At 40.8% G+C, this 15,312-nt stretch overlaps 1 protein-coding gene across 4 annotated transcripts in view; it reads right to left on the bottom strand.

The window, feature by feature from the left end:
- The window catches only part of tnrc18 (trinucleotide repeat containing 18), a 52,725-nt gene that overhangs the window by 6,835 nt on the left and 30,578 nt on the right, over positions 1 to 15,312 (bottom strand). For 3 of the 4 annotated variants that reach the window (XM_077618468.1, XM_077618470.1, XM_077618469.1), the window contains exons 11-24: positions 13,911 to 14,831; positions 12,942 to 13,087; positions 12,725 to 12,858; positions 11,654 to 11,764; positions 11,363 to 11,546; positions 10,818 to 11,124; positions 9,860 to 10,090; positions 5,615 to 5,794; positions 4,084 to 4,520; positions 3,633 to 3,770; positions 2,471 to 2,612; positions 2,274 to 2,391; positions 424 to 499; positions 1 to 101 (exon numbers count right to left, since the gene is read on the bottom strand). The exon at positions 1 to 101 is cut by the window's left edge and continues 8 nt beyond it. In XM_077618468.1, coding sequence (XP_077474594.1) covers positions 1 to 101; positions 424 to 499; positions 2,274 to 2,391; positions 2,471 to 2,612; positions 3,633 to 3,770; positions 4,084 to 4,520; positions 5,615 to 5,794; positions 9,860 to 10,090; positions 10,818 to 11,124; positions 11,363 to 11,546; positions 11,654 to 11,764; positions 12,725 to 12,858; positions 12,942 to 13,087; positions 13,911 to 14,831 — 3,226 coding nt within the window. The remainder of the gene's footprint in view (positions 102 to 423; positions 500 to 2,273; positions 2,392 to 2,470; positions 2,613 to 3,632; positions 3,771 to 4,083; positions 4,521 to 5,614; positions 5,795 to 9,859; positions 10,091 to 10,817; positions 11,125 to 11,362; positions 11,547 to 11,653; positions 11,765 to 12,724; positions 12,859 to 12,941; positions 13,088 to 13,910; positions 14,832 to 15,312) is intronic. The other variant, XM_077618471.1, reaches the window with a different exon arrangement.

The following is a 15,312-nucleotide window of genomic DNA, read 5'->3' as shown; positions in this document are numbered from 1 at the left end:
ACCGTGCCAGGATAAAGGCAGCGGTACTGCTGACTCCAGTAGGCAGCGATGCGGGTGCCCTCGGGGAGATAGCGCACCGACGGAGGCTTCACATCAATGATCTAAACAGCAAAAAGAATAAAAGACTTGAAATGTCAGCACCACACGGGTGTTTCTTACCAACATTGGCTAGGCTACGTTGATATTTTTTTTCCATCAAGACTACTGAGACAAACTTGAATAATCAATGCGGGGAGAGAAAGAACACTCTGGGAGATTTAGTGCATGTGGCCGTCACAGGACGTATGACCTACTTTGTTTCATGCATGTTTCATGTTTCACTTTCAGTTCCGAGCGACGCACTTCTCGTGTGTCACGAGGAATATGAGCAATGTCTACATTTAACCGTGGCATTCTCATGCCAGCGACATCCAGTTTACTCACAGCCTCCTGCAGCAGTTGCTCCAAGCAGTAAATGTGTGGCCGGTTTCCTCTCTCGCCTTCTACAACCACACTGTATCTGCAGAGAAGAATGACATGTGGGTCAATGGGCAGCAGATGGGAGAGACGTATTTCCTTTCCTTTTGGGACAATGCATCGTTTCTGACTGATTTTCTTGCTTTCTCTGCTATTGACGATGATAGACATTCAATCATGAGTTCATTACTCGTACACATTTGAACTAAGAGGTTGGTATGTCAATCTTTTGGTTGCTCCAATATGTATGCCAATAATTTGTGTCAGAAATTTTTTTACAAAAAGCATATCAACCCAGCAAAGAAAGTCCATCTATTTTAAATCCTTGAGGTTTTGGGAACATTCTCAGCTGCACACAACTTTATATGATGAAAAAGCATTTTAAGTTAAGAAAAGTATCATATGTGGGCTTTAAATATACGGCACATGTGTCAAAGTGGCGGCCCGGGGGCCAAATCTGGCCCGCCGCATCATTTTGTGTGGCCCGGGAAAGTAAATCATGAGTGCCGACTTTCTGTTTTAGGATCAAATTAAAATGAAGAGTATAGATGTATATTAAATTTCCTGATTTCTCCCTTTTAAATCAATAATTGTAATTTTTAATCATTTTTTTCTGTGTTTTAATTCAAAAATCATTTTGTAAAATCTAAAAATATAGAAAAAAAAGCTCAAATAAACATTGTTTTAGATCTATAAAAAAACTGAATATTCAGGGCTTTTAATCCAGTTATTTTAATCCATTTCTATTAAAAAAATCTAAATATTATATCTAAAATGGTCCGGCCCACGTGAAATCAAGTTGACGTTAAAGCGGCCCGCAAACCAACCCGAGTTTGACACCCTTTCTATACAGGGAGAGTACTTATCCCTCTGTTGTAAACAGCTCATTTTTACATAAATATCCCTAGAATATTAATCCTGCCTTAAAGGGTATTAATCCTTCTTTTAATTCAACCACAGTGCATTTAAGCAGACATAAGTTTCCCCCTTTTAGAGTTTGTCAAATGCTCTTATTGATTCGCTTCCAGTGATTAAAACATTAAATATGCGATCCTAAAGCACTTTGGCATGTCCAGCTCAAAAAGGAAACAGCAAGGCATTCTATTATAGTTTGACGTCCAATCTCTAACAGTTGTGCTGTATAACTGTAACCATAACTGATAAGCCAAAGAGGAAACCGCATCAAGTCATATCATTGAAAACAGGCCAACTTCCGAATTGACTCAACTGACGTGTCCACACGTAACATTCTGCTAAGATCAATCGATTATTTGGTATAAACAGGTATAAAAATTATAACAGCATTTCCTCACTCTATTTTTTTAATTGATTAAACGGATCTGCCATAAATGTTAACTGCATCAAGTAGTGCTGCAACCTAAAAATAAACAGTATGTTTACTTTCCCTCAAATTTAAAGACATCGAATTATCTAGTAATACTTGCGAGTGGTTTTTAATTTAATACTACTGCATTTGATTTTAAAATAATATCTTTAATAATAAATGTATTTTGATTTTGGAAGGATTTGCATGGTGAATTATATGCCTTGCAATTTTCTATTGTCTTTCATGCATTACTCTCATAGGTTTGACGGGTTACCTTAACTATTTATGAGCGATAACGACATTTTCAGGCTGATTATTGGTACCATTAGGAGGCAAATTGGTTGCCATATGCTGGCAAAAATGCGCATTGTAGGAACAGGCTATTTATGGCAATAACAATGATGGACAGCTTAAATGTCGATAGACATTATGTCGTCATTTCATCCAGCACTATCTGAGCCGAATATGGATAAGTTGGGTATATACTCACATATCGGGTGAGTGCACGGTGTTGACGTGCCCTGCATAGAGAAGTTGATCATCCATCGGGATCAAAACACGAAGTCCATCCGCCAAAGAGTCTTTGTCCAACACACACTGCACAGGAGCTGGATGCATACAATATACAACACATGGAGTCATTTTGTTGTTTGTGAATCGTGACAGTCTCAATGTGTAAATGCTCACCTGGTGTGGAGGACCTCTCAGGTACGCTGTTGCCCCGCGGTAGGAGGAGCTCGTCTTCGCTGAAGCTGCTGTCCTGATTGGGCTCAAAGTCTTCGTCAGCCGCCATGCTCTCCATCAGCCTGCTCACTGCTCCCCTGGACTGCTGCAAATGACACGCAATCCTTATTGCTCGACTAACACCTTCTCTTTCCTGATTCAGCTTCAAAATAATCCACTTTTTTGTTGAAATGCTAGTTATTTACACCATCTGGCTACATTAGCACTTGTGCAGTATATTGGAGATCGGAGCGGCGGGGCATTTTGATTGGCACTCTTTATTTATTTCACCTTAGGTGTAGTTTGCTGTGATTCAGAACTACACTGCATCTTACTGAGAGATGGTTATCCAATTATGATTATCAACTTACATTTGTTGGTTGAAATAACGCTTTTGATATTTGTGATGAATACCACACAACTGCAAAAACGAACCTGATATTCTATTTTCACCTTCATAGAGGTGAATTCTAGATTTCATTTAATTGTGCTCATAATTGTGTCAAGTCCATGTACTATAAAATTCTTTTTTCTATTATTTTGTCCCGTAGCTCAAGTGATTTATGAAATCAATGCTTATATAACCGTTGCATCAATACCAATACAAGTATCGGTAGCAATGCGGCACTAAAAATAGGTCATCTCCATTTGGGGGAACTATGAAATACCATAATTTCACGACTATAAGGCGCACCGCATTATAAGGCGCACCCTCAATGAATGACACATTTTAATTTTTTTTCATATATACAGCACACTGGATTATAAGGCGCCCTGTCTATTTTGGGGGAAATTTAAGATTTTTAAATGTGCCTTATAGTCGTGAAAATACGATAATATGCCGTTTAGCGGTAAATTAAGGGAAATTCCCCTTCAAACTACTAACAGTCTTACTCAAAGATTCTAACATACAGATGAATGGCACGAACAACATTATACATGTGGTTCATTTAAAATAAATAAATAAAAACCAAGCAAGATGGGATTTCATGACTCAGACTTTGAGAAACTATTATGTTCGCACACATTTGTGTCAAAATAGGACACTAGTTTAGTCCTTGCTGGGCTAATAAGCAATTAGTTTATACTCCTAATGACTTCGCAGCTCATCAGTCATCCCACTGACCTCCCGGGCCTTGGTCTTGGCTTTTGATTGGCTCTTCCGCGTTGGGCTCAGGCTTCGAGTCATGGAGCCGTCCCTAATTGGGCTAGCCAGGGAGGATGGGCTGACGGGCAGAGAAGAGGACTCCTTCGTCTTCTTTTTCTGTTTAACACATGTCAGAACACACATTGTTAGGATGACGACAATACCTACTGAGCTGTTGAACTCTCACACACGGTCATAAACACACAAATGCACGTGTGCAGAGGGAGGAGAAGCCTGCAGTTGTCCTTTCTTGTCAGCAACATTTATTACAGCAATTGAGTGCTGCATTGACTTAGTGCTGGGAAAACCTGCTGGAACTGTCACACTTAGACTAGACAAAAAAGTGCCAGGAAGCAGATTTTGAAGGGGTAATGGAAAAGAAAGAGTTTCTCTAGTTGCTGAATAACCAGTAGATGAATAATTGACATACTTTCACTGCATCTTTGCCCTCTCGGTTGGGAGGAGACTGTTTGGGTCTGGAGACGGGCTTCGTGGTCGAGCTAAAGGAGGAGCTCTGGCTGTTGGTGGACAAGGATGAGTGATTGACTGGCTGGTTGGCGTCGTGGAGGAAGATCCTCTCGCTGCGTCGACGGGTCCAGGCTTCGTCCTCACTGAAGCCACCCAAGCCGGAAGCGGTCGCCAGATCGAAGCTGAAGCGTCGTTGCGGGGCCCGCTGTTTAATAGGTAGAGGCTTGCGTTTGACAGGCTGCATTTCGTCACGCTTGCTCGGACTGCCCTGCTCGATACGGCGGCTCGCCGGAGGCAGCAGGGGGAGTTCCGGAGCGGAGCGTTTGCCATGGAGCAAAGAGGGGAACTTCCTCAAACGCAAGTCGGAACCTGAGTCCGACCACTCGCACTCTGATGAACCTGATGATGGGAAAAAAGAGAGTCTCATTATCTTGAAGATTCAAATAAGGCCAATATGCACACACACACGCTTTACTGCGAGTTACGTTTAGTTTTCTTTTCTACGCTATATAGGCAAGTTGGAATTCTGTGGAGGACTAATATGTGCCACAATGTGGTGATCTAAAAATGCTTATCTGACAAATTCACGTCTGTACTCTTTTAAGAGAATGAGGCAATAAAGGTAGATACCATAACTAAAGGGTGGACTTTTTAATAAAGCACATAGCTTAAAATCATGGAAAATGTGGATAAAATATAGTGTAATAAAGACATTTCTTTCGATTTGGGATTTAGATATTTTATCATTTAAATGGGATTTTTTTTATCATTTAAATGGGAATTTTTTTATCATTTAAATGGGATTTTTTTATCATTTAAATGGCAAAATTTTAATCTCATGAACGTAAACAAAATTTGTGAACTGAGTTTTAACTAATTGACATTCTATTATTATTGTGCAGTGGTGCATATACTATTGGTACTACAGTAATAAGAATCTTAACTAAAAGTTGTTAAATTTGATCAATTTACCAAAGACGACTAACTTGTTTTGAGCCAGAAATACATAAATAAATATGTCAAATTTGGCTTTTAAGTTTATTTTAATACAACAAATTTTTCAAGATTTTTTTTAGTAGTACTATATAACTTTCCCACAAAACAGGGGCAGCTGTTAAAGACAGGGTGCAACAATTATCTTTGAATTTATAAGGTAGTCAGATGTGGAAAAGCCACACATCTGTGTTGGATTGTCTGCAATCAATAATTATACAAGTAGCTCTGTTGAACATTTCAACAAATGCATTATTAAATATTGAAACATTGCATTCACCACAATGTGACAATTACAAAAGGATGTAGTATATTTAACAATACTGCCAAACCACAGTGCTGGAAAAAAAAAGGGCAGGCAAACCTGCTCAACCACAAAAAAGCCGAATAAAAACTAAGCATCACATCTGTTGGCCTCATGTTGACACAGTTAATAACTGGACTTTTTTTACCAGTTTTTGGAGAAGGTAAAGTCAGGAAAAAACAGGTTGTGTTTTTACCTAAAGTGCTTGGCCGGCTGTGATGTTTCCCATCCGGAAGAAGGCTCAAAGGGACGGAGCTGACGGGGAGAGCGCTCGCTGCAAACCTGGCCAACAGACCCAAGCCGCTCTCCTCGCAGCAGCCGTCTTCCGAATCGGAATCTTCGTTGTAGTCGTCTTCGCGGACATCTTCCGAAGATTCTGTTCCAGAAAAAGATATTTGGGCTCAGAGGTGGTGCAATTGTTGTTTTTCTATCAGTGCTCACAAAACGAAAACATTAGATCTTTCACTGCCATTGACAACCATAGTACATTATGTGGGTCTCTTGTTCTTTTGCTGTGGATTGAAATAGGTTTAACACTAATAAATGTCCATTACATTTGAAGTGGCACCCTTCCCACTTCAAATTGTCTTCAATGGCACTAATTGTGCTGTTTGATATGACAAAAATCACCTATCATGACATGGAGCAGGAGATTGTGCCTCAACCTAAAACCCTGAACTGGTGGCCAGCCAATAACATTAATATCAATTAATATAAATACCAAGTAATTCAGTCATTCATTTTCTTAACATCTTATCCTCACAAGGGGCACTGGGGTTGCTGGAGCCTATCACAGCTAACTACGGGAACCAGGCAGTGGACACCCTGAATTGTTGGCCAGCCAATCGCAGGGCACAAGGAGACAGACAACCATTCACGCTCAGACTCATACCTCGGGGAAATTTAGAGTCTTCAACCAGCCTACTCTGCATGGTTTCTGGATGTGGGAGGAAACAGAGGTACCCAGAGAAAAGCCATGCAAGCTTGGGGAGAACATGCAAACGGCACACAGTGCGGTCCAACCTGGGATCGAACCAATGACCCCAAACTGTGAGGAAATTGTAATGAATTGTGTTGTCTGTGTCAATTATGTGTTATTTCCTATTGTATTGCATGCATTACTCTCATATGGTTGTCAGGATGATCCAATTGGCTAGACTAGTCTTGACTAGAGATAGGGACATTTTGAGGCTGATCCCTGTAAGGTAACATGTCAGTAAAAATTGGGCTGGAAATTCATTGTGACAACAGGTGATGACAATAGACATGTAAAATGTCGTTAAGTTTTAAATCTACTAAAAAGCTCTCTTGAAAAGCTGATTTTTGTGCTCTGCTTGGAAACAGCAAAGCAACCCAGACAGAATTAACACAAACCCATTCACTCAATGTCGACGGATGAAAACCATACCGAAAGAGAGCAACACAATCCACAAGCCTGTATGCTGTATTATCAAAATTCTGCAGCGAAACCTCTACCTAACAGCATGCATGCACATTTTGAGGCATACGATTACTATACATCCACACCCTCAAAGCCCATGTGATCTCTGACTTATCCATTATGATCTCTGACTTATCCATTATTAAGGGGGAGGGGCTTAAGGGAATATAAAAAAACAGCAGAAATCCACTTTCTCCTCCAACAGTGGCTGACAAGACTTTGCAGCAAACAGACAATACCCATGCAAGTACATCCCCACACATTCACTGAGGCACTGCTGGTTAGCGGCATGTGGCTGGTAGTAAGCAGTTAGGTTTAACAAGATGAGCAGGATGATCGTCTCCTTGCGGGGTTAGAGTGTTAACACTGAGGTGGATGCAGAGTACAGTACTAGTGCCATCATATATTAACAATTAAATCAAAACTAGTACAAGAACCGCATCAAATTGGTTGCCTTTACAAAGATGATTGTGCTCAGTTGTATATTGTATTGCTGTATAATACTGTTGTCACGATACTGAAACTTTTAACTCTCTACCAGTGTACCGATATACATTAATTAATATAAAATGAAAAATATATTATATAATAATAATATAGATAACAAAAAATACTTAAGGTCATTTCTAGTACTATATAGATTTTTATTATAAAAAAAGTTAAAGCATTCTATTTTTATTAACTCCTTGCCATTGTCGATGATAGATGTCCAATACGGTGGGTCTTAAAAATCAAATTTAAAATTATTTAAATGAGTTTGTCACAAGTAGACGTCTAATCCATTTTAACTGGCAGCAACTGAACAGTCGTTCATTCATTGCTACCTTCCACTTCGAATGGATCGGCTCTCCAGCGTTGTCATTGGTCAAATCAAATTCACCCAATGACAACAAATTTCTGGTGAGCAGTGGTAATACAAAAACAAATAAATAATTTCAAAATCAAATATTGTATTCTAATAAAACATTTCAGTGTCAATACTTTTCATAACCCTACTGCATATAACTGCACAATACGAGCTACTTAAGATTTTTTAACTAATTTTTAATATTCCTCTGTTACAGCGCAATGCTACACTGCTGCAAATACAAAATCTTAATCAATAGCACAAAAGGAAAGTGAAATTATCATGCTTGCAAAGGCATTACAGTTTGAAACGGTCCTTGCGAAAGATACCATTATATTTTGCAAGAGGTCATCATTTCATGGCTGGTTGTAAATTTACATTGTATTTGTCATTTCAAATGGCCAGTTTCAAAAAGTGCATGTATGACCACTTGAGGTCAACAAAATTGGCCGTGTAATGCTGTGAAACCATGAACGCCAATTTTCAAATGAATTTTCCAGCTTCAGTAAATCTGGAAAGCAGATGTGGAGCATTAGTGGTACTGTGAATTCACTGTGTGTTAACAACCGCAGGCAGACAACAGAGAGGACAAGGCAGGCACTGAGAGGACAGCCCTGTGAGGCCCCTTACGTTCCGTTTCGTACGAAGTTTGAGTAGCCACGGTAACAACCTTCGTCATGCCAGCCAGAGACAAAAACAGGTAAAAAAGTTGTAACAATGGCTCTCAAAAACAGTTGAATTTGTCAGTGAAACGATTAAAAACCAAGTGAAAGTTGATATTCTGTGAATTGATTTGAATTTTAGCTTTATGGTAAGCCGCTTGAGATTTCATTCAATACGCTGGATGTGCAGTTTAATGTCCATGTACCAGCTATTTGCCCTCACTAATAAGACTTTTCAGTACACTACCAGAATGAGTCTTACTAGTACGTCTATGACTATGTCTCACTTGTAGGCACATGTAGATTTGCTCCTATCGTAATACCTAGTGAGGACAGAGCCCACTAGTACAGACCTTAAACTGCGTGTTAGCGATACGGAATAAAGGCTCAAGCGGCTTTCCAGACAGAATTGTCCTTGTTAGCGGTGGAGAAAATAGAGGGGCACATCCTACTTACAGAGCAGGTGACAGGGGTGTGGCCTCAGGCAGGGCGGGGCGGGGCGGGGCAGCACGCTGGCGAGAGTGCAGCCAAGCCTTAAGCGCAGCCACACCTTAGCAGAGTCTAGTCTACGCTTTAGTTAGAGCGTAGACTAGCCGCGGCGAGGAAGCGTTCAGGCTTAAGGCTGAGCAAGTCCTTGCCAAACTTCTGTAATGTCGTGGTAGCGGAGGCGGCAGCAGCAGCAGCACAAGCATGTCGAACAGGCAGAGAGACACTCAAAGCATAACGGAAAAGACAATTTGAGGAGGGGGAGGGGCAGGTGGCTGACAGAGCAAAGACGTTGACAGCAAAAAGTAAATGCGGAAAAGTGTTATTGGAAGTTTTAGTAGACAGACGAGGAGCTCTTTTGTCCAAATATCCCAAAAGTCTATTTGTTGGCAACATCTGGATCAACATAATTCATTCAAAAAGGCCTTCAAGCTCCCACAATGGACTAAGCTAAAGAATGAACATCTCTTTGCAACATTGAACGTAGTAGTCGTTCCAACCTGGGCCAAGCTGCGGGATATTGGACAAACAAAAGGCTCTTGGGAGGACATGTGGAGGTGCAGTTGGACAGAATGACTAAAGACAGACAAGACAGATGAAGCCGACACAAGGACCACAGCGTTTGGCTTTCCATACTAATCAGGTCCAAACCTTTAATAAAGCTTTCATAGGTACCAAACTGCGATACAACTTTATGAAAACAAATCTCACAAATTCAAACAATTTTTCAATTCAATGTACAAACTCTACAAAAATGCTTTGCAATCCAGGCAATAAAAACACCATCGAAATATGTAAACTTTTTTTGTAGTTGTTAAAAAAAAAGGCAACTTTGCAGAGAAACCAGCAGCGAGAGCGAGGTAGCGATGGTTAAGCTAAAGCACAATCTGTGTGGGTGGGGGGAAGCTGCCTTCACACAGGGCAAACAGACAAGCTGTGACAAGACTCAAAAGACAAGGTATTGTCTGACTTAACAGTGCGGATTTCTAAGACGGGGTCAGTAACCTTGATCGAAGGAGTCGTCAGAGGAGCTCAGGCCTGCTTCCTCCAACAGCAGGGATAAGTGCTTGTGTTTCTTATGTTTTTTCTTCTTCTTCTTCTGGGACTTAGAACTGGACAGCACGCCGGGCGGCGACAAGGCAGCGTGTCTCTTGCGAGTCAGGTTGCCAAGGGGCCGGGTCCCTGTGAGAGAGGGCCAGCCCCCTCTTGCAGAATTGTGACCCTCGGAATCAGAGTCTGTTATAAGGACAAAGTGGTTAATAGTGTGGAAACCCAACACTTTCCCCAAAAATGTCCTGCTATACATAAGAAAAAAATGAACTGGCTCCCCTTGTCGGCCATTCAAATGTGAGATTTTAATAAAACTAACACTTTTTTTTAAACTGCCACATTACATATGCCTGGGATGGCAGTCAACATTTATTGTTTTGGCGCCATTGGCAGTTTTAGACATTCAATCCGTTGAACTGGGAGGGTTGTCAGTGACTTAACTAATTGGCAAGGGTGACTCATGGAGTCAAATAATAAAGAGAAAAATATTTATAATTATTATTAAAAATATTAAAAACTAACAATTACAGCAATCGTGTTTATTTATTACTCTAACATTCATGCTTTTACTAATATTTAATTTTTTGGGCAATTTTTTATACTCAAATATTTCTAAACCTAATATGTAGCTCTTATAGGTAAAAAAAAGTTTGCCCATATTCTGCATTCTTTCTGTTTTTGCATAAATCAGATTTTAGTAATGCTACCGTCAATGGATTTCTTAGAAAACACATGTTTTTGCTAAGATTGTTGCATTTTTCCTATGTTTTTTGTGCTTTGTGCCTATCACGGTCATTGTCAGTGCATGAATTAAGTCTATTACAAACCAAGGCTACACTTTACATATCTATTTTTTTAAATGATAATGAAGTGCTGCATTCAGGTTAAGATAGTTTCCCAAGTTGGTACTCACTGTTAGAGCAGCTGCTGAGCTCTGACCTCATTGGGGAGCAAAAAGCACTCTTCTTCTGACCTTTCACCTTCCGCATGGCCTCTGAAGCCTTCGCAGAGACCTTGTATTTGCCCTTCGACGACAAGTGGAGAGTTCGCTCTTTCGTTTGGCCGTCCGTGGACTTGCCCCTCGGTCGCTCTCCTTTCGATCCGGAAGCAAGTTTACGAGACGCACCCATGGAGTCGAGCCGCGAGAGCGAAAGCGCTCTATCAAGGTCAGAGGCGAGCTGCTCCTGCTCACACACGTGGCCACGTTTCAACTTCAGCCCCTGAGAACAGCAAAGGAACATCATTAATTTGAGCGGAACACGCACAGAAAAGTTGGAAATATTGAGAAAGAAAGAAATAAATGTGTGTGTGTATATATATTTGTACATATATACACACATACACGCACAAACACACATACACACACACACGCACACACACACACACGCACACACACACATGCACACACACATGCACACACACACACACACACACACACATATATATCATGTATTTTACCTCTGGAACATGACTGCTAGATGAGTCCTGGTCTTTCCAGCCTTTGTATAGATTCTTTTTTTTAATTATCTTCATGCCGTAACTTCCGAACTCTGTCTCCTCGCCTTCTCTGGACAGCCAAAACTTTTTTCTGTGTCCTTCGCCTGTTTCAGAGTCCCCAGAGTATTGCATTGTCCTTCCCACCCTGAGACAAGGGAATATTTGTACATTGAGACACAGTTAAAACTGCGAAATGGGTCAAATCTGTCAGTTTGTGATTTATAGATTTAAAAGAAAGTGGGACACACTCACTTTGCAGGCCTGCCATCCACTTTGGGAGGTGTTGCCAAGTGTTTTCTCTTCCTGGGTCGACCTCGGCCCCGCCTACTCAGACTCCGCCTGTCGTCCTCCTGAAGCCGCTCACTGACATAATAATAAAGAGTTAAAAGATTGTGTATTGGGGCGGCCTGGCGGCTGAGTGGTTAGCGCAGTGGGGGACGTGGGTTTAAATCCAGGTCAGTCCACCATGCGTGGGTTTTCTCCGGGTACTCCGGTTTCTTCCCACATCCCAAAGACATGCATGGCAGGCTGATTGGACACTAAATTGCCCCTAGGTATGAGTGTGAGCATGGATGTTTTTTGTCTCCTTGTGTCCTGCAATTGGCTGGCCACAAATTCAGGATGTCCCCCGCATCTGGTCCGAAGTCAGCTGGGATAGGGTCCAGCACCCCCCACAACCATAGTGAGGATAAAGCGGTTCAGAAAATGAGATGAGATGAGTTTGAGTTTGTGTTTGAAACTGCGTACGTCAGTGCATGTCCTTTAGTGTTATCAAAAGTATTTAAGTATCACCAATGAAATCCAGATAAAATACTCGATTGCAAAAGTACTGATACTGACTAATTTGTTTTTGCATGACCACAGGTCACGAAAAAAATATTGTCATGGGGTAAATTGGATTTTGCAGTATTATTGAACCCAATGGAGGATATTTTTGCATTAAGATTGGTTACTCATTGGCTGTCATTGACGGAGCTAGACTTCAATAGTGACTAATTCAATTTAAGAGTTTTAAATTTTTTGTTGGTAATAGCACCAAAAGAGTTCATTTTTTAAAAAAATCCTATTTTGTATCGAGTATCTTTCCTTAGTATTGGTAGTTTTTCTTCTTTTTTTCTAGGGATGTCTCCAATTTAATCATTCATTTTCAGAGAATCGGAAAAGGGTATAAAAAAAAAGAGGTTTGAATATATACAATACATTTTCTTGGAATCGGATTGGACTCAGTATCAGCAGATTCTCAGGTGACTCTGACTCATATTTAAAAATATGTGATCGTGACATCCCAAGAGACAACAGTAGTGTAGTGTAGTGTACACTCACTGCTTGTCTCTGCGTCTCTGCAGCTTGCTCATCTCTCGCTGCTTTTCCTTGTATGTTTTCTGTAGCTCAGCCAAGCGGATGCGGTATTCCACCTCCACCGCATCCAACATCTCCATGGATATTTTGCTAAAGAGCTGTAAGGGAAGAGGCAAAAGGAAAGTTGAGGTCTTTTTTGCCACCTTTTTCCTTGTGGACAGCCATATTTATATTTTCATACCGGCTCCTCTTTCCTCTGTCTCCAGCTGTATTTCCTGTTGGGATCGAGAGTTCGGGGAAGATCAATGTGGGACTGGTCCTCTATGGCCTCCAGAAGAATCTGTCTGCTTGCTTCAAGGAGATAGTCCAAACCTTCTTTTGCCAAATCTAAATGGGATGAAGACAAAAATAAAACAGGGTAATTGTAGATGAACTCATTGGACGTTGTTGACAGCGATATACATACAATCTATTTAATAGAAATATTAATAAACTTTTTCTAGACTGGTCGCCAGTCAGCTGTAGGGCACACAGAGAGACAGACAACCATTCGCATTCACAATCATACCGCAAGCGGCGAGAATCGAGCCGCCGCCTGTCCGCAACGAAGTCAGTCTAGTGAACCCCTACACCACATGTGTCAAAGTGGCAGCCCCGGGGGCAAAATCTGGCCCGACGCATCATTTTGTGTGGCCCGGGAAAGTAAATCATGAGTGCCAACTTTCTGTTTTAGGATCAAATTAAAATGAAGAGTTTAGATGTATATTAAATTTCCCGATTTCCCCCCTTTAAATCAATAATTGTAATTTTTTAATCATTTTTTTCTGTGTTTTTAGTTCAAAAATCATTTTGTAAAATCTAAAAATATATTAAAAAAGGCTAAAATAAACATTATTTTAGATCTATAAAAAACTGAATATTCAGGGCTTTTAATCCAGTTCTTTTAATCCATTTATAAAAAGTCTATCTAAGTTTATATAAAATGGTCCACGTGAAATCAAGGTGACGTTAAAGCGGCCCGCGAACCAACCCGAGTCTGACACCCCTGCCCTACACGATCAGGCGGCATTATTAATAACAAGATATTAAAAAATACAACAAAAATTGAAAAATTCAAAACTAAAAAATATCAAACCCCATAAAAGATTATAAAGCATTAAAGATTAATTTGGAAATTTCAGAAACCAAATATTAATTTTGCTCCCCTTACCTTGCTCTGTGCTGATGTTCTCCATCTCCTGCTTGACCATTTGGCTAAGCAAGGCCATGCCCTCCAGTGCCACAATCTCCAGCGGACAAGCATTACTGCAGTCTGCAGCAATTTCAGTCGGGTGGATGAGCATTGATGTGGTCTGACTGAGAGGATACGGCTGAGACATTTCGCTGGCTTTGAGCAGAGCAAGCATGCCCGACATGGGGTCTTCGGGACCAACAATCAGAGGGAGCGGCGACTCGGGCGTGTGGGCGATATTGGACATGTCTTCCATCTGACTTGGAGTGTGGTGCTTTGATGTACCTGGTTGTTGGGATTCAATTTCAGCGCTGGCGCTTTGCTTAGTGAATTCCGGACTCTCCAGATCTTCTGTGTGGTTCGATGGGTATCGCATTCGCTCAAATTCCTTGTAAACAACTGTTGCAGGCTCAGCTCCATTGTGCGGAGAAGAATAAGCTTCTTGACACTGATATGATTGCAACTCTGTTTTGATTTGTCCATCCTTGTCTTCGAGCCTGACATCCTCAACACTCAAATTCTGCTGTGGTGAAGGAATAGCAACCTGCGGAGCAATCGACTCACGATTCAACGACACCCCTTCATCTTGTCTATTCTGCCTAGCCCCGACGGGACTGCAGCTACGCACTAGAGGAATAAGTGGTTCTGGCATCAAATCCGATTGATGTTTTTCAACGACAGGTTCCTGTATCGGGAAGGACTTATTCTCTGTTGTCAGTTTTTGTGGTTTGATGTCAGCATCCAGCAGCCTTGAATGGAGATGGGCTGAGGGCAAGGACTTTGGACTCAAGTCCAAAGTGTGGGAGTGCCGTCGTGGAAGCGCTTCTGTGTTGTGATAAGATGGAACGGTCTGACCAAAAGGAGTAGTAATCGACTGGTAAGGGTAACTGGGTGACAGCTCTGTGATCACAAAGAAAAAATACATACATGTTTTTATTTAAGTTAAAAGGCGCACATACTTGACTTTCTTTACTCATTCACTGCCAACCCAGGTACATACGTAATAATGCTGGTCACAATATCGATATGCCACAGTTATAATACAATACAACCGACTTTTCGATGTCATTTAAAAAAAAGGACCTGCAACAAATGTTTGAAGCAGTACAGACAGCAGTGCATGTATATTTTTGCTCAAATCTAAAGATATTTAATTATCCACCAATAGCAGTGACTATTAGGTTTGAGTTTTAAGTTTGCTGTATGTTAAGTCAGGATATCATTAATAATGAATTAAATAATAAAGTTGTTGGAACGGTTTGCTCTGTGTGTGTTATATAGGTTGGTATTTTCAATTCTTTTGCATGCATTATTCACGTATGGTTGGCAACAAGCACCAATTAGGTAACTTTATGGACATCTTGAGGCCAATTAGTGGTAC

This window comes from Stigmatopora argus, chromosome 14 (genome assembly GCF_051989625.1).
Source record: "Stigmatopora argus isolate UIUO_Sarg chromosome 14, RoL_Sarg_1.0, whole genome shotgun sequence".
Taxonomy (NCBI): Eukaryota; Metazoa; Chordata; class Actinopteri; order Syngnathiformes; family Syngnathidae; genus Stigmatopora; species Stigmatopora argus.
This window is presented reverse-complemented; position numbering and strand designations above follow the sequence as displayed.